Consider the following 22710-nt stretch of genomic DNA (forward strand, 5'->3'; position numbering starts at 1 on the left):
AGCAAATTGCAGTCTAATTTACATTAATTACATGTTATGTGAATTTATTTTTTTTCATTTGTATTTGATAAATAAATAATAAATGCTTTTATTCTGGGTCCAGGACACAGATACCACAAGTGAGAAACATCATACAATCTGCATTACTACCCCTTTGCACAACGGCGTTTTATACTAAACTGCAATGGGGAGAAACATACTCACTCATCCTCTTCTCAGAATAACAAATTAAGTAAGAACATTTTACACCAATCATACCTCAGACACTGAGATACTACAATCTTCTGGACTGGAGTCAAAGGTTACAAGTACCCTTAAGGGTTATTTCAAAGGCCAGTTTAACAGTGATTCAGCAACTATTAAATGCACTTTTTGCCAAAACAATGAAAACTGATCCACAGTTGAAACGTATTAAAAGGGGGGATGTTTGAGTGCAACCTGGCAACCCGGAGGGAGTCTGGTCGAGGAAAATATTGCCCACAGCAGACTACTTGGCATTAAAGACGGCTGGCGGTAGGAGCTGCGGTAACCCGTTTCCAGAATCTACTGATCAGTTTTCTTGCCAGCATCAAGTACGTATTTGATTTCGTTTAACAACTAACACAGTGAACTAATCACTGATATGAACACTAATGCTTTAATAGTATTTTATTTGTTTAATTGAGGAGCTAAGTTATGGTTAGCCTTAAAACAGAGAATAGAATAATAAAAGCCAAGCAGTGTGCTAACTGCGTGCTAGCTAAGGCTCAATTCAAAGGTCTGTCAATAAATAAGGCGTCTCTACCTTATGCTGCATTAAGTCTGTGTCATGGTGGTTTTGGTGTTGTAATGTTATCAGCAAATTATTGCGGTCAGTAGCGCAGAGCTGTGCAAAGCTAATCATACAACGTTAGGTAATGTTAGCTAGCTAACGTTAACGTAACCTCCGGACTTGAGCCAAATATGTGAAATGAGCTGCTCTGAACTGAAGTAGAGTCTCTATTGTGCAAGTGAAATTCAGTAAGAATATGTTAGGGTTAGAAAAGCTATCATTTAAAAACATTTTCGTGTGTTAAGAAATCTAAATCACACCGCTCAGCAGACAGGGTTAGTTAGCTAACATTATCACGAAGTTGGCTATTTAATGGGCAGGACGCAAAAAGCTAAGGTTATAATTTTCAGAGATTTGAGGAAACCCTGTCTGTTTGGATGTGATTTACAGCTGTCTTGCAGTAAAACCCGAAGGCTGATCTGACTTCTGCAGCAAGCCAAGTTACACGGGCGTTGAATAAATATATTATCTAAGATGCTAGCTACGCTGCGGCAAGTGATGACAGTGATCTCCATCTGATTATCTTTCTACCACTTAACATTACCTGTTTTAATGAAGGATATTTAGCATTTTAACGTGGAATAAGAAATGCACCGTGTTTAACTGCCTATAAACACAGAAATAACTGGTTTCTCTGTCAGGAGATTGAGTTATTTGGCAGTGGTGATGAAAAATATTTCCAGTTGAAGTGGACGTCAATGAAAACCTTGTTCGAGTCTGACTGTATGTGGCTACTTAGTGTGACAGAAGCTCCTCTAGTTTTCATATCCTCCTGGTTAGACCTGGTCAACCTCTTCACTTGGAGCAAGTTTATTTGAGTGCTGAATTAGCACCATAGCATCTTTCAATACAAGTGCACCTGGCTCTCTTGAAGATTCAAGCACCATCCCTCTTGATAAACATAATGCATCCTAGTGTTTGCATGACTGGCTGTTGCAGTGTCACTTGTTGATTGTTCCTATGTGAGTTTGACGTCTGTAAAGGTGTGGTGGAACCAGGACTGTGGCATGCCAAGTACTAATCAGAGGGGTGTGGGTTTGTACAGCTTTTAGGTTTCCCTTTCTAGAGAACCAGGATCAGAAAGGGAAACCTAAAAGAGGGAAACAGCTGGCCCATAAAAATGGGTCCAGATCACTGGACGTCTGGTTCAAGCATTTTTAAGGTTGGAGGGGACATAATTAAAGCAGACTCGGATATGGCAGCAGTCAGCAAGCAAGTCTGACGTAGCGGTGCAGTATTGATTGTTCAGCTTAGTGATGGCATCCTTTTGTTTTAGAGACTTGCAGATGTTACTTTTCCCACTACAAATCAAAATTCCTTTTTCATTGTGTAATGTAGGGAAAAAAATATTTCTCTGATTGTTAAATAAATATAAAGTGTTGGTTTTATTTGAGAGCAGAAGCCGAGTAAGGAATAGTGATAAGGTTTAACTAAATTTGTTGATCCATTTTGTAGTGAAACATTTGCCAAAAACAAATGGTTCCTTTCTGTATTATAAATGTGACTGTCAGGCCAGTCAGCTTCCCCAGGAGCCACTTTAATGTTTCACTTACAGGAACTGTAGTGGATTGTATAAAAATTAAAACCACATGGCAAGGTAAAGCAGTTTTAGAAATCTTCATTTCAGATATAATACTGACCTAATTATGTGAGAATCTGTGCCATCAGTTTGGCTGCAGAAAAATTCACAATATTTGAGGAAGTTTTTGATCATGCCTATTATATGTCAATGTGGCTAATACTGTCATCATCATCAGACTATTCAAAGGGCCCAGGCTGTTAATGCATGACAAATATTCTGTGTTGCCTTCATAACATTATCAACTACCACTCCTGCAGAGAGCTGAGAAAAAGGAAAACCCTTCAAAGATGTGTTTCTGTGCAGCCCTACTAACTTTTTCCCCCAAACTAAATTCAGTGCTCCTGCCAAGGACAATATTAACTGCAGATTTTTTCGAGAATGCTCTGCCAGACAGACAATAATTTATTGAAATCTGTTTTTCATTCATATTTTATAGCCAGGGGAAATGGATTTCATTTGATTTGCATTCACATTCTCAGATCTTACAAAAGTGGAAGTTTGGTATCTGTACATTTTTGCTTCATACAACATGGCTACAGTTACTTTCAAATGTAAATTATGTTTCTACATTTGATAAGCTGCCATGAATCCATATTTGATCACTAGTTCCTATAACACGGCTGAGATGTTTTTCTCATTTTTTTTTCTCCACAGATTTAAATCAACTTGGTGAAGAAACAAGAGGAAAACCTGAATTTTTGCCTAAAAGGTGGAGGACTGATCTGAACGTTGTTCTTTCAGCCCCCTCGCCAGTAGTGAGCCTTGTTGGCATCTCTAGGAAGAGAAATTCAAACTGAAAGTTATCGCACTTGGAGTCCTTATTTGAACACCAGCTTAAACATATTTGAAGGGTTATTTTACAGTCTTGTGGGAGTATAAACCCACACTTTTCCCAGATACATCTGTGTGACAATATGGCAAAGAAAAACAGCCAAAAGGGTATGTATTTGTTTTATAAACCTTTTTATTTAAAAAAAGAATTGAGATGAATAAAAATTTGTATTAAATGTTTTGTATGCTTTAATTGTACAAAGGCACACTCAGAAGTCATCATTGGTGTTTTAATGGCTACAGAAGGTTAACTTAATTAATTAATATAGCAAGTAAAGTTGTGCTAATTGTTCTGAAATGCAATCTAAAGGAGTCGTCCTAAAACTCTGACTGTGGTGTAAAGTACAAAAATACTTTTTACAAAGAGGAAATCAACTTTTACATGGGTCCAACAGTTTTGTTTTTTTTCTGACTCATCCATAAATGGCCATAGATTAACTTCGGACTTTGCCCTGACTCTTCATACTCAGCTGTTTCTTGAATGGCCCGGTTTTTATTCCACCTCTGATAGAAGGAACCCTGAGGTTGTTCCTTTTTGGAAGAATGCCTTTTTGGAGGCCTTTGGTGGTTATTAGTCATTTAAATCAGACGCAGATTCAAGACTGTACAGGCACAGATGTGACGAGTTTTTGTTTCTTTGTATTTTCACAAGTGCGCGCTGCTTGTGCTTTTAACTGAAGTTGCTGTGCTTAGATGCCTAAATAACACGTCCTTCCACCTCCACACTGCAGTGTGCAGTGAAGCCGGCTCCTTCATTTTCTCATTGTGTGTTGTTTTAGACACTTTATGCCTCCAGGGAACAAATGAAGTCTGTTTGCAAACTATTAAGGAGTTAATCGGTTTTGTTCAGATAGATCAACATGGTTGTTCATGTGTCTTTGTACTTTGAATGATGACAACAAATGGCTTACAAGAACACACCTGCCAGTACAACATGATTGGGAGTCACAAACGTAGCCGACAACTCTTTTCAGGAAATCTCTGAAGATGTTTGAAAGTTGTTTTGTTTTGCAAATGATTTTCTACAGTGGTTTGCAAATACGAGTCAAGGCCTGAACAGAAAATGGAGGTTAGTGTTCATTATATCTTTCCAGATACGTCTGGGGTGGTGTTTGACACTCGCTCGAAAATGGTCATGTCCCAAGGAGGAACAGCTGAGAGGATGAAGGAGAAGGTAAGAAGCATACACTCACTGCACATGACTGGCACAAAGAGCCGGCAGGTTGTTTTTTTTTGGGAAGGCTTACATTTCAAACAAAGAACTCTACATTTGAGGAAATATTATGGGATTCTCCAAAAGTTAGACATTTCCACTCTGTGTTGGTGGACTCTTTGACATTCAGCAACATTAGTTGTGGGCTCTGCTCAACAGTTTCCCAGTGAGCTGGTTTTTGGCAACAGTAAACACGAGGGCAAGCTGTCAGAGCATGAGTAACAGTTATAGTATTGCTGAAGGAAGAATGCAAGGTTTAGGGTTGGTGTTGAACTGTGGATTATTCCTGTCTTAATGGGAGGTAATTCATCATTGTCTGTAAATGTTATTGACATGTTCAATAGCTACGCACCTTAGATAACTTGAATTTCCTTTGGTTGACATACGTCCTTTTGTAGTCTGATAATAGGGAGCCTCGTCCTCTTTAAAGCTGTTAATCTACAATGGAACAATGTAAAGAAAATGGGACACTGCAGAGTTTTACTGTGGTGTCATAATGTTTTCATGGCAGGTTGTTTAGATGTTGGTGTCTAATGTTTTTGTGAGTTTTTCATGCCTTACATTGAAAGTAGGTAGTGCCAAAACTGCTAACACATTTTTTAATAATCAAAAATAATGATATGATTTATAGATAGCTGTTCAAGAAATAATAACACATGGCAACTCTGCTGTTCAGCTGCTTGCATGTGTTTTTACTTGTTTGCAAAACAGGTTCTTAAAATATTTGTATTTTCGCTTTTGTAGTATGTAAGTAAGACCAAGAGTCCAGTGCTGCGTTTTTAAGCCAATTATAATTTAAATGTCACAACATATTCAGTGTGAATTTAGAGTAAAATTTTTTGGATTACCGTACATAAAAACCTGTTCCTCTAACAATTGGTGCTTCATTTGTTTATTTTTCTTTTTACAGATCAGTGCTGTCAGGGCAGTTGTCCCCAACAAAAGCAACAATGAGATTGTGCTGGTGTTGCAGCACTTTGAAAACAGTGTTGACAAGGCTGTTCAAGCTTTCTTAGAAGGTATGATGACGTCAGTGTTTGACCTCAACACTGGTAAATAATTGGCCCTCAGAGCTCCCTTATACCTCACCATAAAACTGGTGGCATTGCATATTTTACAACAATTATGCCTAAAGAACAGTCATATTTACATCACATAAAGAAAAAGATTTAAGATAACCCACTTTATATTATGTATGCTAGTATTATCAAATGCCTACTTCCACAAATACGCTACTAGAATTCCACATATATTTCCAATACACTTCCCACTTGTAGTTAGCTAGTTATTTAATTTAGTCGTGCCTGCTTGCTGCCCACAAGGCTGCTGCTTCACCTTGGGAACAAATATTTTCTAATGCATTCCATGCCTTGCATTCAGAAGTTGAGTGTCACGCATGCCTTCAGTTTGGCAGGTTTAATTATAGAACAAAAATGTACGTCAGACCACTTTGTTCCTCATTTGGCAGTCTCAACAACACCTTAGGGCATTTCGATATTGAGATGGGTGTTACAAGTCTGTCAAATGTCACCGTGTACCTCTGTCGTCAGCGTTTGCTTTATGCCGTAGGCAGTGCAGTTGAGATCCTGAAAGAGTGGAACGTCACTGGAAAAAAGAAGGTGGGAACCAGGAAGCTTGAATGTGTCTTTGTTGACTTGGCATTTTTGTCGCTCTTAATTATGAAATACATGAAGCTAATTGCTGTACTTCTTTATGTTTAAAGTATCCCTCATTCAGTCTGACACTGATATTTCCATTTGCAGCCCAAGAAGAAAAAGAAGCCCAAGCCTCAGCCAGAGCCCTCAGCAGAGCCTGCTCCACCTGAGGCCACATCACCGGAGGAGGGCAAGGATGAGATGAACGGCTTTCATGCCAACGGATCAGTAATGGATGGAGAGTCACTTGATTCTCTGAGTGAACAGCTGGACTCTGCCTCCCTGGATGCAGCCGAGCTGGACTCTGAACCCGCTACATCCGAAACCACCGGTAATAACAGCTCTTCAGCCAAAATGTGATGAGTAATAAAAGCAAAAGAGGCAAGAGCAGAGGGATTTTAGGAAGGGCTAGTTTGTTTGTTTGTATTTTTTTATGCTACCATGCTAAAATGAAGATTATCGATAAAAGTCTGCTCTGAGTTTCTTTATAGTACTTAAAAGTACTTAAGTTCCAGGTTTGAGTCATTAAGAGCTTGTTGCATTCACCAACTGTCTGGCACCTACTGTAATAGTATTCTCTCATCTAATATCTGTCACATTTCCTGGAGTTGCCTCCGATCATGGACCACTTTGCTTTTTGAAAATGTTTTTTGAACATCTAATGTCATGTTCCTTTTTCGTTGTCACAGTATGGAGTTGCTCTAAAGACATGACATTGATGGATTAGGTCACTTCATTCAGCTACTGACACAGCCACATTTATGTTCTCATGAGTGCACACAATAAGAAAATAAGTTACAGACTTAGAAAAGTGAGAGCACTTTGTCATCTACCTTTTTTAAGACAACTTTTCACACTGTCACAAATGTGATGTAATTATATGAATCTTTTCAACTGTTGTGGCTCAACCCTGTTGTAAGCAGTTTTGGAGAAAGTAAGTTTTGAAACTACTTATTTTATTTATTGTATAGTAATCTGTCTCCCCACAGGTGCTGAAGCAGAAAGTCAAAGCAGCGCTCCAAGTCCCGCCTCTCAGCAAGCAGGGAGGAATGGCCAGGGTCCTAGAGGCAACAAGACCCGACGCAGGCCAGGCTCAAATTCACATCCCCCCACTTCCTCATTAGCATCCACCACTGATGAGCAAGGATCACCAGCAGTCAAGAAGATAGGTTAGACACCTATAACTCTTGTCTCACAGATGACCTTCCCCTGAAATGTAGTTCGTTGTAAGAATGCAATAATCGATAATGCAAGATGTTGCAAAGGAACAGGTAAAACCTAACCAGGGACAAAATGTGTTGCAGCATTTTTTTTTCTTCAACATGTCTTAAATGTCTGCCCCTCAGCTTCCAACATTGACCGCTCTGTGAAGGACTTGCAGAGATGCACTGCCTCACTGACTCGCTACAGGATGGTGGTCAAGGAGGAGATGGACTCTTCAATCAAGAGGATGAAGCAGACGTTTGCTGAGCTACAGAGCTGGTATGTACATTTCTTTTCATATCTGCCTCTGGTCATGGCCGCAGCTGAATCTTGAGGTGATAAAATATTTGGAGCATGTTGAAACATGAGGTGCAACAAGACACTTTTTTAGTTATTTCTACCACAGAAACTCTCCCATGGGACCAAGAATCTCTCTGAGGAGCTCATGAAGTAAACGGCCTTTCAACTAAAACAAATTCATTTCCTTTATGAAAGTTCAAGATGTAGAAGAAGTCCCTGCTCTGCGGGTGCTACTTTCTGATGGTTCAGGAACTTAAAAGAGGGGGGGGGATTTTTGAGGCTGGTCATCACCAATTAGTCATTCACAGACACCACAGCTGCTTCAACTTGTGTATAACTTCAGTTATGAAACAAGGAAGTACTGATATTTGGATGAGGGTCGGACATTTCTTGTTGTTAATTATAGTTAAAAACACAGGCAGCTTTGTCGTTGGTGTCTCACTTAGTTTAAAACAAGTGAGAGAGAGAGAGAAGAGGAGAATGTCGAGAGCTAGTGAGTGAACTGAGAGGAAGCAGCAAGAAAAAAAGAAATAAAACTTTACTTACTAATAATTTCATGGCGGTTACATTTCAGTAGTTACACTACTGAAAGAATTCTGATTCGTCAACATAAATGAATGAGACAATGATAAGATGGGCGATAACTGAAAGTGCTTTTCCTTGGCTCTGCTAGAAGATCGCTTGTGGCAGCATTATGTTGAAATGAACGATTAAACTCTGAAAAGAAGAACAGACAGGCACATGATTCCACCTTAAAGCAGAAATAAATAACCAGACTAGAGCTGCAACAAACGAGTATTTTCACCATCAATCACCTGCCGATTATTTAAGTTTTTGATTAATTGTTGCAGCTCTGTATCAGATATTCATGAGTCACAGAACAGTAAATACAAAGAGCACCATGTGGATTATCTTCTATCCTTGTGTGTGAAAACTAGTTTTAAATGATGATGTCAGTTTTCAATCTGTAGCCTTTCTAATTTTCCCGATCTTTGTGGTTCTTCAGTTACACGGATTAAAACAAACAGGAGTACGCAAAAGATTTTTAGTTCCTAGATTTGTTCATCTAGGTCCATAGTTCCTGGAACTATTTGGTTGAAAGGGGAAATTTGTGCTCCATGATATTTTGTCCATGGTATTTTTATGTGTTTATGTAAGTTTTGCTTTACCATCAGTGAGTCAAAGGGCTGTTTCTTACTTTTGTCCTTGTTGGTGACTCTGGGGCAGAGCTTTGCATAACAGGAAGCAGACCGTTCTATATTTTAAACCTCAGGTCGCTTTTATAGAAGCGTCTTATAACAGATCCTGCTATATTGCCGTATAAAGCATAAAGTTGCCACACTGTGTGATTTTTAGATAGCATGCCGGTGTTTACAACAGCGTCAATGTCCTGTCCCGTCATGCTGGTTCCCACTTTTACACAGTAAATCTTACTCTGTGACTACCTCTGTTGCCGGCTTCATCACTGAGGAGGTGTGTCAGTGTGTCCTGGTTTATCTTTGAATCAGCAATTATAAACAAGACTCTTGTCACTCTTTTATGTATTCCTTAACTATATATTCTTCAATCAACTAAGTAAGTTGTTAAGTGTTATTAGTATCTGCTGTATTGCTCATGGAGAGCTCCCTCGTCGTCCTCTCTGAAAAGCTGAAACATGATGCCCTGGCTTCCTGTCGATATTTTGAGCTGAATGGGATATCCATTTAGCTCCTCTCTCTCTCAGCTGCTGCACTTGTAAAAGTTGAGCACTTTGTCAGTTTAACAAATATAAAACAGCAATTGTTCTGTTAGTGCTCAACACCTTCAGTTCCCATGAGGCTCTTACAGCACTTTTGTGGCTAAGACTAACATTGTTTGTTGACTTGTTAGCAGCCAGCACAGAAAATGGACGAAAATCCTAATTCATACTTGAGCTTTTTAGAAAGATAGATGATAGAGAACCTCATGCAACACAACGTACCTGTAACCTACAAACAGCCACCAGACAAGATAAACAAGCTATCCAGCATAATTGGACCTAAAGGCAGAACAGTTTATCCGCAGGATCAGAGCAGGGCTGTATCGTTATCCAGTAGTTTAGATTTCCATGTTTTATATCTGTTCCAAATACCACACTCGAAGGCTGGGCACAAAAGCCTGCTGTCATGTTCTCCCCCCCGACTGCATCACACCACCTCCCTGATACCTTGTAGAGTTCTGTGTCTTTGCATGTTGTGTTGTCTTCACAAATCACAAAGAAATAGGAGAGAGGAATGGGGACCGGCGCCCATTTTTGGCAAGTCTCTCCTCAAAGGCATTCATGGTAACATTTGTTTAAAGAGAAGAAAAAAAAAAGGAGCCTGAGGGAGACATCCAAAACCTGCATACTTTCTCACCCGTGCACTCCTTGTTGATTGCTGTGTAAAGTGGGCATGATTGCCAGATTGCCTATTTTTAAAATTTTAAAACAGTTAAAAAGAAAGAAAGAAAGAAATATTCTGTGTTTCAAGACCCTATCAGATGATACAATAGGTACTTTGTTTGAAGCATGCTGAGGCCTAAAACATACCAAGTGGAGTTTTCTTGTAAACAAAGATATGTTTTAATTCACTGTTCCTCACCAAGATGCATTGTGTGTATCCTTGAGACCTGACAACAGTGGTGAGTGAAACATGTTCCTCATGAAAGAAATCCTGCTTCATTTACATCCATATTTGTTTGCAAGCCATTTTCTTCTCCACTGCCACCACCTGTGTGTGTGTGTGTGTGTGTGTGTGTGTGTGTGTGTGTCTGTGTGTCTGTGTGTGTGTGTGTGTGTGTGTGTGTGTGTGTGTGTCTTCGCCTGCATGAGTCCTTACAAACAAAAGTCGTGGACCCCCATCGCTCTATAGCGCTACCAGTTGTCAAAAACTCCACAGGGTACCTTTAACTGGACTTGGATCTGAAACTAGCGCAAAGTAATGGAACCGTTTTTCTTTGCATAATTTAAATGTACTTTTTCCCTCAGCTTTTTGTGTCTTAGTCATCTCAGCAGCTCATCATGGATACCAGAATTAAAACTGTAGGTTAATGCACCGCAATAATGCAATGATAATACAGCATCATGTGATGATGGTGAAAGGGGGAACAGCATTACACCTGCCACTTCTTCTCATGAGTTATTGCTTAAATATTGTACTAACTGTATTGCACTTGCTGTTCTGCATCGTCATTCACTGATGCTGCTGCATTTCTGATCCCAAAGTGATGATGCAACCACCTCTTTGTTTAATGTTATTGGAATAGCTCTGCAATCTCAGTGCAAAGTCAGCGTGCACAATATTTCTTATCTTGGAGTGACTACAGAAAAATGAACCTTATTTTCTTTTCTTTTTTCTAGTTTAATGGACAGAGAAGTGACTCTACTGGCAGAGATGGATAAAGTGAAAGCGGAGGCCAGTAAGTACTGTAATTTCCAGTATGTAGACTGAACCAAAACCCTGCCTGTCGCATACTTTACCACCCAGGAGCTACTAGTATTCTTCATATAATATGATCAGCTGACTCAAGGGCCTGAAGAATCTGGCCTAAATCACTTCCAGAGAAGAAGAAAAAAGGGATTGTTGTAGCACAGCAAGTCCCAGTTTCTTCAGACCTGCAGTGGTGCCCTTTGGGTCCTGATATACCTGGGGCATACCACTGTGTGAGTGTGTATGTAACATGACGGAGCAAGACTGCATATTTGTACAAGTAGGCCATTCTCCATTATTCTGTGCTCTCAGTGTAGAGTGTTGTGTGTTCCAGGCCTGGAAAAAGTGAATAGTGTCAGGTGTCAAGGGAGACTCAATGTTGTCTTTGTGCAAGGTGTGTGGGGAATTGAGAGGGAAGTGGAGAAACTCTAGTACTTCTTGGACATCACAAAAGCCAGATTTCCTCAAAATTTTCCTTTTCACTAATCTCCTTCCTGCATTACATTTGTGCTGACAGGTTTCCTTCAACCCTCTTGCTCTCCTGGAGGAAAAGATGTTACTGATAAACAGCCCTCAACCCGCATGTTTTCAATTCATGACATTTGTATAACTAAACAAAAAAAAAAAGATGTTCTCTGAATTGCTAAGTACAGTCCAGGATATAATGATCCCTGTTCAATCTTACTGTGGTACTGTGGGTACCAAATACCAGTACTGTTTAGGGCTGAAACTATTGATTATTGTCATTAATCTGCCCATCATCAATATCTAAAAAAATCACTTCAATGGTGATCTTCAAAATATTTTCCATTAACTGACACACAAAATGCTTTTCCTGGGTCAGTATCTCAAACTTCTCAAACTTCCTGCAGATCCTGCACAGAGACCTGGGTTCTCTGTAAACAAGCCGATTACATTAACAGAACAAATATTTACAGGCCAAACGAAACAAGCAAATTAAAAGTGATTCATAAAGCACAGTGTAATTTGCTTGTTTACTTGCTCCTGCTACCTCTTAACACTTAGGGAGAAGAGACTGTTGAAGCTATTTTCTTGTGTGTTTCCACACACATCTGTGCTTGTGTATAATAATGCATGTAATAGCAACTGAACACAGAACGATGGAAATTGAGTCAAGGGCAGCTACTAACTGATAATGAAAGTAGTTACCAGTAAATATTCTGACAGACGACTAATCGATCATTTGTTTCAGGTCAAATCAACTAGCAAGACGATCATTTTTTCAATGAATTGTTTGGTCTATAAGATACCAGAACATAGTAAAAAAAAAAAAAAAAAAAAATGTCCATCACAGTTTTCTAAAGCCCAACTTTACGTCTTCAAGGGTTTTTGTGGTATTTTTGGTATTTGTGACTTAAAGGATTATCAAAATAAGATAATCATTTTCGGTTGATCAACTAATCATTTCAGGTCTGATGTAGTGTAGATTTTGATATTTAATGATCTTTTGTAAAAACAGCTGAACACCGTTGCTAGAAATATAAAACAAATGAAAAGCTCTTTATACAGTGGCTACTTATGGTATTTCTTACATTTGCAGCTCAGCCACAAGATCAGAAAAACATGCAGCTATTACATGAAGGGTACATGGTTTTGTGACAGTCCCTCTGGATCAAAAAGCAAAAACTTCTGTGTAGATTCACTGTTTTGCACAGACTTTCCGAGTCAAACAGAGAGACATGCATTGTAGACGTATGCAGAGATGCCTCAATGCTCCAGTTTTCTTTCTGTGGTAGATCAAAAGGCAACACATTCACAAGACTTGTTGACACATGCAACACTGTTCTTGACCTAACTGTATAGTTACTGGATGTAGATTTAATTGAAGTAACACATTTGAATGAGGTTTAAATGTGCAAAGAGACATGTTGAGTGTGTGATGACGCTTACATCAGTGCCTTCACATCAGCACTTACATTTTATCTTGATTTGAAAATGCCTTTATCTTTGACCCTTGTTTACCTACAGATGCTGAGTCAGCTGCACTTTGTACTTCTCATTTCAAAACGCCGCAGCTGGATTCTCTGAGGAAAAATGAAACTTATCAGGACTGCAAGGAATATCATTATAAAATAAAAAAATAAGATTTAGAATTATAATAATAAATTAAATAAAACGTAAATACCACATATTCTCTACTTCCAGCTTCTCAGGTCTGAGGATTTATTTGTTTTCAACTACGTATCTTTGGGTTTTCAACCGTTGGACAAAACAGTCAGAGCTAAAACAATTAGTTGATTCATTGATTAGTAGATCAAGATCTTCAAACTATTTTCATAATTGTTTCATTTATTAAGCAGGATTTGCTGCTTTCTTTCTCTAATATCACAATTAACTGAACATCACAATTAATTAATCAAGTAAAAAATTATCAGATTAATTGGTAATGAAAATAATTGTTAGTTGCAGCTCTAACTAGTAGTAATTAAGAGTGAGTTTTAGTGCTGGCAGACACCTACAGGACACAGATATTAAAGATATTCAAATACATTGTAAACTAGTTTTTGATTGGACTGAAATTCATCTGAAAGATGGAAGGTCACTTTTGTTGGTTTCATACATTGTACATTAAGACCAGCTGAATATCTGCTAAAGGTGACGTGTTGTTTGTGTGTTCCAGTGGTGATTTTGGACGCCCGACAGAAGAGAGCGGAGGAGCTCAGACGGCTGACGGACCAGTCAGCATCCATGTCTGAGGAGCAGTTGACTGAACTGCGTGCAGACATCAAGGTACTTTGAAAAACACTGCTGCTCCAGTTTGGCCTCATGTGTCTCTGTCTCACAGTGTTTGACTTGGTGTCAGAGTCTAAATGTGAAATGGCTGTTAATTGTTCAAGCAACTTAAAAAGCTCATTTGCAGTAAGTTGTTGTCTTTTCCAGGTGAACCACAAGCAGAAATAACAACTGAAAGAAAACGGCAAATCAAAATGCATTTACCCGCTGCATCTTGGATAATGATTTTGTTATTATAATTGATTATCTCTTTTTTGCAGCACTTTGTGAGTGAACGTAAATACGATGAGGACCTTGGGAAAGCTGTAAGATTTACATTTGATCTTGAACCGCTGAAGACAAGCATCTCGACGTTTGGATCAGGTACAGGATCTCCTTTATTACATTCCTTATCTGTGTTCAAGTGAAAATCTGCCCTTTCCCATTTAGTAATCCTAAACGATACATAACACCCTCCCCACCACCCATCACAAAATACAAGACCAAGCTGATCACTTTCCACAGTTGATAATGTCATGTCTCAGACACCCACAGTTACAGCAGCTGGTACAGTGCAGACAGCAGGCTGGAAGTACACACTGACAGTGACTAATAAGCAAATTATTGTACTATGCAAAAACAAGATCAAGATGTGTGCTGTGTCTTTGGAAAAAGACAAAACTTTTGGAAAAAAGCCGAAAGTAATATTGTTCAGTAAGACTCACATTTTCATCTGACATCATAAAATAATATCATCTTCTCAAATGCGTCAGTGCTTGTTTGTCTGGAAGCTCTCAGAGGTCAATACTTTTCCATACTATTACTATGGACACAGTTAAATTGGTACTGAAAAGTAGTGACGTCTAATAGCCAACAAAATGGAGCAATGTTGGAGCTCCACTGATCGTCCTCAGGCTGTGTGTGTGTAAAATACATATTATCAAGCATTTATGTATATATATATATGTCAATAATCAATTTATATCAATTGTACTCACTTCATCTGTAAGTGGTGATAATGGTTTGGCTCATCTGTGTATGTTAAAATAATACACTGTCATTATGTGTTTTTAAAGAAAGCCAGGTAATCAGTATTGCTACTAATTAGTACAAACACATTCAGAACTCATAAATTTGCCGAACTAAAGCAGTGATCTGTCCCATGAAACAGGATTATATGTACCCTGCTCCACATTGCCAAGGAAAACCTAGAACCCCTTCAAATCCCTAATATGGACGGGTTTCCTGTTTGCAATCAATGACACATGTGCAGCAGGGGGATAGAAAACTCATTGCCACAATGTCATGATAGCTTACATATGGACAGCCTCAGGACTGAGAAATGAAGCAGCTTGCTGGAAACCAGTGAAATTAATACTGAAAGGTGAATTTGTATGTGACATTCATCCTTACATTTCCAGAGCTCCAATCCACACTGCGATAGATGCTGTCAGCCATAGATAATGACACGTGGATTAGAGTGAGGAAGTGCCGCGTGCAGCAGTAGCCACTCTAACCAGAACTACACTAAATTTAGCTCCTCCAGGTTTTGAGAAATGAACTGTGAATGGGTCTCAACAGGCAGCACAGAACCCACCACCCCTCACACAACTAATGTTAGCATTAATAAAAACCTGAAGTTCATGTGTATGAAAATCCTGCTATACAGTATGTACATTATTCATAACTTTTGGCTGTCAGGAGACAGTTGCTTGGAAATTAATAATAATAAGTTATTTTTTAAATGGTTAATTCATCCACCAATTTTCTGCCTCCTGTCTGGGTCCAGGCTTGGAAGGATTACGAGACTCTGGGCTCCTGAGTAAAGACGAGTAAAAGGTCCCCCAGCACTCCTAGATAGGACTCCCACACTTTGTGGTTGTTTTTTTTGGGGTTTTTTGTTTCTGTGGTTGTTTGTTTCTTTGTAGTGTTTTTCTCTCTCTCTCTCTCTGGTCATTTTTAGTTTCTTTTTTAGCTGTTTTGTGTCTCTTAGTGATGGTCTTGCCTGTCTGTTCAGTAATCCATACGTGGGTCCAGGTCAGGTTAATTGATTACTTATGTTACTGAGCGATGTTGTTATATACAGCTGCGAAGTAAGGTGATTATAAATTTCAAGAAATTCGTCCACCAGTGTTTTCAGTCATGCTGGTTTGTTTAAGAGTGACGTCACTGTGTGGTGAGAAAACACTGACTTTCACAGTGCAGTTACGAAGCTAATGTAATAATGTTGCTTCATAAGACCAGTCTCAGGTTGTATAGTAAGTGCTTTACCTTGTTGTTTCTCTTACAGTTTACCATCCACGTACAGGCTACTCAAATCGGTCCCGCTGTAGCTCCACATCCTCTTCTGTCGCCAGCCCGAGCCTGCTGGAAACTCCTTCTCCCACCCAGACCCAAAGCACCCCCAGTGAAACCCGCCCCCCACCAACCAAACAGGTTCAGATCATGAATCAGCTTCACACTTCACAGATGCTGATGCCCTCCAGAGATTTAATTAACTTCTAGATACTGACTGACTTTTAAATCTCCCCGCAGATTTTCCAGGGCAACAGGCGTACTTTCCAGGGACAAGGTTTTCACTCGGGTGGTCAGCGGTATAACGGCGGTTCCTACCATGATAGGAACGCCGGTCGCACTAACCACCGCTACCAGAGTGACGGTGGTCATACTTCACAGCACTCCAACAACTCGAGGGGTCCCTCCCATTCCTCCTCGTCCTCCCACAACCAAGACCGACCCTCCCACAACCAAGACCGACCCTCCCACAACCAAGACCGACCTTCCCACAACCAAGACCGACCCTCTCACAACGGGCTGCCCCAGAGGCCTCCGCGGACGCACTGCCCTTGACGCTGGAAACCCTCATCTTAATCAAACCCATCTACTAACCCTTGCACTCTCCTCCCTGTACCCATCCCATACCCTGCACACACCCCCCTATTAACTCCTTTCAATGAAGAATAGAATACAAGTTTACATATTTCCATCAGTTGAGCTGTAGTGCCACCTCTCTGCATCATACATCCATTCATCCTTCAAACTTGAAAAGCTCTCACTGTTCTCTAATCGCTCTTCCTTTTTGCATCCCTCCCATCCCGGTATAGGTAACAGCTTCTATCCTTAGCCCCCCTTTGAGAGATCTCATTGCTATGCTATTGTCGGTCTGTTGTTAACTTCTGCAGTTGAGCAGTCTGCCAGAGACTGACAGAACTATCTGCAACAATTTGTGCACTATTGAAGTTGAACTCTTAGTACTTTCTATTTTTGCTGTGGCTTATGTCAGCTCTCTGATTTGCACCTCAAATCTTGTTTTGTTTTCTTCTTGTCTCCCAGAACCATTTCAATGCCTTCACCGTGGAAAGCGTAGTGAAAGTGCAAAAGTTGTTCTAGCATGAACAGGGATTTTTGTCATCAGGAGAGTAGACATGCAATCAACACTACAGACTATCGTTAATCTTCGCAAGGTTAAAAAAAAAAAAAGAAAGAAAAAAAAAAAAAGAAACATATCAAACTGTAATCCAGAGCTTTTCAAATGGCTGCTACAAACAGTAGGGAACTTGTTAACGCTAGGACTTAGATTTGTTTGAGAGGAACTCATAAGTTGCTCTCAAAAGGAATAGTTCCCAACATTTTGGAAACGCGCTCATTTGCTGTCTGGCCGAGAGTTAGAGAAGTTGGATACCACTCATGTATCTAAACTAAGTATGAAGCTAAAGACAGGAGTAGTATATAGGCCAGGAGCGGGGTGGAAACAGCTCCGTTACCTGTCTTAATTTAACATCCTCCTCCTGCTAGCTCCTCTTATAGCTCACTTATTAACACTTTCTATCTTTTCATAAAAAAAACTACAAGTGGTGGTTTGATGGGGAGTTATGCACCAGAGCGAGCAAGGTTATCTGTCTCCCCGTTGTTTCCAGTCCTAATGCTAAACTAAGCTCATTGTCTCCCTCTCCAATCCAGATGTGGGAGTGCTAGCTATCTCCTCATCTGACTCTCGGCGAGAAGCGAAAATAGTTTCCCAAAATGCGAAACTATTCCTTTAAATATTGCCTAAGGCAGTGATTTATTGCCCACCGGCCAACGTGGTCATCACGTGTGCTGTTGTTCTTGGCTTGCTGTCAGTTATTTTATAACAATGAGAGGGCTCATTACCTTTTGTAGAAAACTGTTAAATGATATGTTCAAACTCACAGCAAAGGAAACTGTCCACTTGATGTTTTGTAGTTAGTTCTCGACATTTATTCAGGTGGATTTTCTTCCACCCAGTTTGTTCAGTTTGTTTTTGTTGTTATATGCACATGAATGGCATATTAATGACGTGCTTGCCTTTAGTCACAGAGAGACTTCACATTTGCCTTTCTAGAAACATGGATGTCTGCATCATGTCGGCTTTCTAAAAACAGATGGTACTTGTAGAGCAGACGTGAATTATAAATATATTTGTGAGAATAAGGTGCAAGATCTACTCTTCCCCTTTTTATATACTCACTTTATCCCATCTGTGAAAGTAAAATTGATTGATGGAAGGTTGGTATTGGACTTCACAGGTCGTTTTTATGGCTGCAAAGGAGACAAGGCTGGAAGGCTGTTGTTGGGGTTAAGTCTCTTCGTAGTGTCCACAGTCTGTGAACACAAAGCTGGTGAATACCTCATTGCTGATATTTTGACTAGGCCTGTTTTCAAGGCGTTTTCTCGCAGTGGGTGCTTATTTAGGGACAGGAACCGCTGGTGTTTTCTCATCTCTCACTTGTAGTTTTGTACCGAGGCAGAGCTGCAAGGCTGTTGAGTAAAAGCGGTTGTTACATTATTGCTGCATTTTCTTCATGTGTCGTCTTCCCTCGAGAAAGAAATTAAGGAAAAGAAATGAATTTAAAATTTTGCTCTCACCCCTCTTCATGGAATTTCTGATCATAAGAGGTTTTTTGTTAGTTTTTTGTTTTTTTTAAAGATGAGATAGGATAAAAAAAAAAAATCTTTATTTCAATAATTATATTAGTGAATATTGTGGAGAACTTGTTCGCAGTTTTTGGTAAATATGCGTTTGACTTTAAGGATATTAACAAAAAAATGTTCTTTTTCTGCTTTCTTGTGTAGAGTTCAATGAGAAGATTGACACCACTCTTGTAACATGATGATATATATGAGAAGCCAGTTAGCTTAGCTTAACATAATGACTGGAAACAGGCAGCCCTCTTTAACCCAGATGTTCATTTACCAAAGCAACCAGTTAGTCTTCATCATCTTCAAGTGTTTTCTCCTGTAAAACTGAAAAACACTCTGAAAACATTTTTGATAAAGAATAAATTTCACGTTTGTGTCGCTTGACGACCAAGTGTGAAATGGGCTCATTGTTGCTCCTTGTGGCTGTTGGGGAAACAACCTCAACAACTTCTCCGGCAGTGATGATGCCATTATGGCTTACTGCAGCACAATGAGGAGAACATGGCACCATGCTAAAAAAGTCACTTAGACAAATATCACAAAGGTTTAATTTACACTTTATGGAAAGAGTTTTCAAACTGTATTTTTTCAGTTTTATGGGAGAAAAGTCTTCAGGGATGAAGAATAACTTGGGTACATCTGGTTAAGCTCCCTCCACCTCCATGGAAGAGCCATGGACAGCTGCTTCCCTTAGCTTCTCTATGGAGCCATCCAGGATCGTTTTTTCGAAACAGGGTCAGGAAAGAGGAGAGAAAAACTGAGGTGTAAGTGTAACACGACGATTCACAGTATAACGGGGGTAATGGCTGTTTATATTGACCTCATTTGTCGTTTATCATCAAATTGCTTTAATTTTTTTTAATTAACAGAAAACCTCAGGTAAGACAGAATTATTCCACTACTGTAAGGCTGCAACTAACAATTGTTATTATCAATATTTCAGTTTTTTCTTTAATAATTGACTGTTTAATGTATAAAATGTCAGAAAACAGTGAATATTCAGATTTCACGTTTTGTCTGACCAGCAATTAAAACCCCAAAGATGCTGATTTCATATCATAGAAAAAAGGGAAACAAACAATTATTCACATTTCACAAGCATGTTTACTCAAAAATATCAATCACTAATCAAAATTGTTGCCAATGAATTTTCTGACAGTCAATGGTTTAATCAACTAATCATTTGAGCTTTAGAGTACAACTTCTACCATGTACAGTGGAGGTCAATAGGAAGTCAGTCTGGCCATGCAGGGGTGTTGTATGTGGTATCAGTCTTCTCATCTAACTCTCAGTAAGGTAAGAAAGCAAAAAAGTGTATTTCCTAGATTGGTGAAACTATTCCTGTAAGTGCTTTCAGAGGCGGTGACTTGGTTATAATGTCACAAAGATTTTTATTGACTGAAGTTGTTGGGGTTGCGGTTTAGGCTGATCAAAGCTGCAGGACAGATGATTAACAAACAATTTAGCTTTTATTCCAGCGTCTCTACTATTAGAGACGCAGGACCTGTATAATCAAAACTCAAAAGAGTAGTCGTTTTCTCATCTGGGATTTTGTCTGTCTCACTTTAACCACTTTTTGTTGTTTTACATTCCAAACTGTAGGAATATTAGGTAATCGCCAAAGAAATAATTTCGTCCTGTTTCAAAAAAAAAAAAGAAAAAAAATTGCTGCCTTTTTGTTTTCTGTCCTCAGCCTGTAAAGAAATCCAAAGGGGATAAATCCAACACTTCACCTTCATTCTTTCCACCCTACTTTACTTTCAGATTCCTTACTGTATATACATATATGTAGCTATATAATTTTGTGCTCACATAGGGCATTTTGTATGTGATATTCATACTAGGCATAATGGAGGTTAAAACATCTAGTTCATTCATTTCTTCCAGTAGACCTTGTGTCCTTCTCAAGACAACTTTTCTGAGACAACTGTAAACTCAAGTGCCTTTTCTTGTCTCCCACCGATTCATTGACATCCCCTCCACCAGAGTATGGACCAAAGACATCGACCGTCCCCAACACCCCTGCCCCCTCTTTCTCCCCTTCACTGAATGGCACACTTTTCATTTCCTACAAATAAACAGTTTGCAATACTGAATGTGTATGTTTATTTTTTTGTGGTTATATTAATATGTAATGGATGGAAATGCATTCATTAGACTGTATGTCAGCAAACCAGGAGGTAGGTGAAACACTGAAAATAGTGTTCCAAGTAAAATCTACTGACTGAAGGTTAACACAGGTGACTTGCATTAACACAGTAACGAGGATGAGCTACATCAGTAAACTTTGAAACACCTGTGTGGAAAAGAATTGGACGTTAAGTACTTGTGCACAACAGCAGGTGCAGCCAGCAGAGGGCGTCACTACACTGAAAAAAGGTTCAAATGTGAGTTTTGAGAGGGCAGCTTGGTGGAGGACCTCATCAAACAGCAGAGGTAGGAGTATTCATGTTTTACTAAAAAGTACCAATTCAACAATGTAAAAATATTCTTTTATAAGTAAAAGTCCTGCACTGCTTCACAAGTAAACAGTAAAATGTACTTAAAATATCAAAAGTAAAAGTACAGAAAAAAATTGAGAAATGGCTCCAGAGACTGATTGTTGCATTGTTGTTATCCTGCATCAGTAGCATTTTACTGTTTAAGGGTGGAGCTGCTTTATCTACTTTATACACAGTTACATATTTCCGTCCAGTGGTTCCCAATCTAGGAGTCAGTCCCCTCCAAAAGGTCACAAGATTGCACACATATGTTGTCATTTTTGTTTCTCTAATCTTTGCTTTTTTTGTGACGTGTTAAAACTGAAATTTAGAGGGGAAAAGTTTCTTTTGTGGAACTGATCTGAAACCTGTCCAGGAGCCCCAACTACAGACTGATTTTTTTTTTTTTGTAAGGGTTTGCAAGTCAAATAGATTAGGAACGGCTAGCTTAAATTTCAAAGAATGTTTTGTATTTTACAAGCAAATCACGTTTATGTAAAATCTTCATCTGAAAAGTGACTAAAACTGTTAAACAAGTGGGGGTGTTTCCCTCTGACGTAGTGAAGTTTAAAGTAGCAGAACATGGAAACTCACAAGTACAAGCACCCAACAAATGCCCTGAAGTGCTGTACTCGAGTAAATGTATTTTCCACTACCGTCAATCAGCAACCAAATGTTCATTAACCCTCTGCAACGCAAAAAGTTCTTTGTTTTCGGATTTCAGTCAACAGATGATATTTTCAGCCTTTGCATGAGGATTAAAAAAAGATAAATACAACATTTCCATGGCTAAATGTTGTTCTCCAGTTTCTTTACCTCCACCCTACACTCAGTGGCCACTTCATTAGGTACACCTGCACAGTCTGTTTCAATTCAATACAGCGCCCCTCTCATAACATCTATCTTTATGGAGTTCATCACATTCTGTTTGTTAATTGTTGACGTCATAGTTAAAGTTGGGGGGTATTCCATAAACGTCGCTAAGGAAATCAGCGCTAGCTTGAAAAAGCCCGGTTAGAATTAACGTCGACTTTCAATTCAGGCTCAAGCCGTTCAATTAACACAAATTAACAAACGGATAGTCAAGGTTTAATCAAATCAAGCTTGAACAAGATGCATTATAAGCGCACACGGACTGTACAATAAATAAATAAGACATTATGAAATAATGTCCCAATTCAGGGGCTGAATAGAAAGGAGGGAAAAGAAGAACTGTCTTGTTCTTAGCAGCGGAACAACTGCTGCTGATTAGGGTTACCACCCATCCTGTGTAATACATGAATAAAGTAATGCCAAGTAAAAATAAACCAGTTACAACAACAGGTGGGGTGGAGAAGTTTATCAGTGAGCAGTAACTGAAGAACTCTTTGCGCTGATGACAAAGTACAGCGCACATCAAAGTTCCTGCATGTCATCCTCTCTCTCACTGTGGCTATCAAAACTAAAGGCAATAAAAAAGAAATGTTTAATTGTACATTGCCCACTGAAGCCTAGTATATTATAGTCTTAGCCAAATTACACAATAACCACTGT

At 39.2% G+C, this 22710-nt stretch overlaps 1 protein-coding gene across 1 annotated transcript; it reads left to right on the forward strand.

Annotated features, from left to right (window-relative positions):
* The first annotated feature begins 472 nt into the window (after window positions 1-472).
* On the forward strand, window positions 473-20788 carry spats2 (spermatogenesis associated serine rich 2). The gene is made up of 13 exons (XM_056384057.1): window positions 473-572; window positions 3048-3332; window positions 4319-4398; window positions 5348-5456; window positions 6007-6056; window positions 6201-6423; window positions 7082-7261; window positions 7439-7574; window positions 10954-11012; window positions 13665-13774; window positions 14038-14140; window positions 16047-16192; window positions 16292-20788. The coding sequence occupies exons 2-13, from the start codon at window positions 3308-3310 to the stop codon at window positions 16604-16606; spliced, it is 1536 nt and encodes a 511-aa protein (XP_056240032.1). The 5' UTR covers window positions 473-572; window positions 3048-3307; the 3' UTR covers window positions 16607-20788.
* The last annotated feature ends 1922 nt before the right edge of the window (window positions 20789-22710 follow it).

Source organism: Seriola aureovittata, chromosome 9, assembly GCF_021018895.1.
Source record: "Seriola aureovittata isolate HTS-2021-v1 ecotype China chromosome 9, ASM2101889v1, whole genome shotgun sequence".
NCBI classification, from domain to species: Eukaryota; Metazoa; Chordata; class Actinopteri; order Carangiformes; family Carangidae; genus Seriola; species Seriola aureovittata.

What these genes read in the sequence shown, in the direction of transcription:
- spats2 (XM_056384057.1), top strand. Translation starts at nt 3,308, where the DNA reads ATGGCAAAGAAAAACAGCCAAAAGG. An exon ending in CTGAGAGGATGAAGGAGAAG is followed by an intron (nt 4,399 to 5,347) that starts GTAAGAAGCATA and finishes TTCTTTTTACAG; the next exon opens with ATCAGTGCTGTCAGGGCAGT. An exon ending in TTTGCTGAGCTACAGAGCTG is followed by an intron (nt 7,575 to 10,953) that starts GTATGTACATTT and finishes TCTTTTTTCTAG; the next exon opens with TTTAATGGACAGAGAAGTGA.